The 1,361-nt window shown below is 55.3% G+C and overlaps 1 protein-coding gene across 2 annotated transcripts in view; it reads right to left on the bottom strand.

The window, feature by feature from the left end:
* Nucleotides 1-1,361, bottom strand: part of CLK3 (CDC like kinase 3) — a 10,014-nt gene that overhangs the window by 729 nt on the left and 7,924 nt on the right. For both annotated transcript variants that reach the window (XM_015638448.3, XM_015638449.3), the window contains 4 exons: nucleotides 1,053-1,182; nucleotides 789-871; nucleotides 382-461; nucleotides 212-302 (listed from right to left, as the gene is read on the bottom strand). In XM_015638448.3, coding sequence (XP_015493934.1) covers nucleotides 212-302; nucleotides 382-461; nucleotides 789-871; nucleotides 1,053-1,182 — 384 coding nt within the window. The remainder of the gene's footprint in view (nucleotides 1-211; nucleotides 303-381; nucleotides 462-788; nucleotides 872-1,052; nucleotides 1,183-1,361) is intronic.

Here is a 1,361-nt window from a genome sequence, read left to right as displayed (position 1 = left end):
TCCCATCCCAAATACAGCATCCCCCAGCACTGCTTCCCATCCCAAATACAGCATCCCCCAGCACTGCTTCCCATCCCAAATACAGCATCCCCCAGGGCTGCCTAAGCAGACCAGGATCACTGCAGCTGAGAGCTGGGGCTCCCTGGCAAGCAGTTACAATGGGAATTCCCATTCCTGAGCCCCAGACCCCAGGGAAGGAAGCAGCACCTACCCGTAGGGGCTTGCAGTTCTCCTGGACGTATCTGCCATCGGACGTGTTCTCATCCCACACCAGGTTACCATTGTGGAAGTATTTCTGCTTCCTGCAGAGAGGTGGGCATCAGGCAGGGTCTCTCCCTCCCATCCCAGTGATGGTGCCTGGGCTGAGCACCAGGCTCTTACCGAGTTTTGTGGACCATGTGAGACGGCAGTGGCCCCAGGATTTTTTCCATCATGACAAGATGTTCACGGTTCTCGTGGGTCTGCAAGGAGCAGAGCAGCGGTGGGTTAGTTAGAGCTTGGGGAGCTGATAACAAAAGGTTTGTCACCTCTGCAGGGACAGGGGAGGAAGGATTCCACCAGCTCCTATCCAACTTTTCACATTTTACTTTTCCCTTTTTTCAGAGAATAGAAATAACCCAGATCTGGACTCTGTCTTTCCAGCAAGGCACTCCTCAAACCAGCCCTTTTCCAGGGCTCATTTTCACACTCAGCTTCTCATTCTTAGTGCCTGATACGTGTTTCCCTCCCCTTCACCTAATTCTGGGCCCTTTTGGACATGAAAGGCTCTCAGGGAACAAGAATCCTACCTGGAAGAGTGTGAAGCCACGGTAATACTCAAACAGAATGCAGCCAGTGCTCCAGACATCACACGGCTGTGCCCAGCCCAGCTCTGCAAAGAAAATCAAATTAACTCCGTGCTCCCAACACATTTCTCCCTGTTGAAACCACAGGGATTCCACTCAGAGCTAGAAATTATCTGTGCAAGAGCTGGAGCGCTCCCAAGCATCACCCTGGGACAGCTGCTCCACTTGTGCGCCACCCTGAGACTCCCCAAAACGTGCAGTTCTCACCCAGAATCACTTCAGGGGGCCGGTAATGCCGGGTGGCCACGATGGTGGTGTGGTGCTCGTGGTCGAAGGTGGCGCTGCCGAAGTCGGCCACACGGATGCTCGTGTTCCGGATGGATTTCTGCTCACAGCTCTGCGGGAAAAGCACAGGGCCAGGCTGGGAGAGGAGCCCTGGAGTGCTGGGCTGCAGCTCCTCACTGGGCTGGAGCTCTGAGCTCTGAGTGCTGGGCTGCAGCTCCTCACTGGGATGGAGCTCTGAGCTTCTGAGTGCTGGGCTGCAGCTCCTCACTGGGATGGAGCTCTGAGCTCTGA

The sequence above is a fragment of the Parus major genome, chromosome 10 (genome assembly GCF_001522545.3).
Source record: "Parus major isolate Abel chromosome 10, Parus_major1.1, whole genome shotgun sequence".
Classification (NCBI taxonomy): Eukaryota; Metazoa; Chordata; class Aves; order Passeriformes; family Paridae; genus Parus; species Parus major.
The sequence above is the reverse complement of the archived record's forward strand: the minus strand, read 5'-3'. Positions and strand labels throughout refer to the sequence as shown.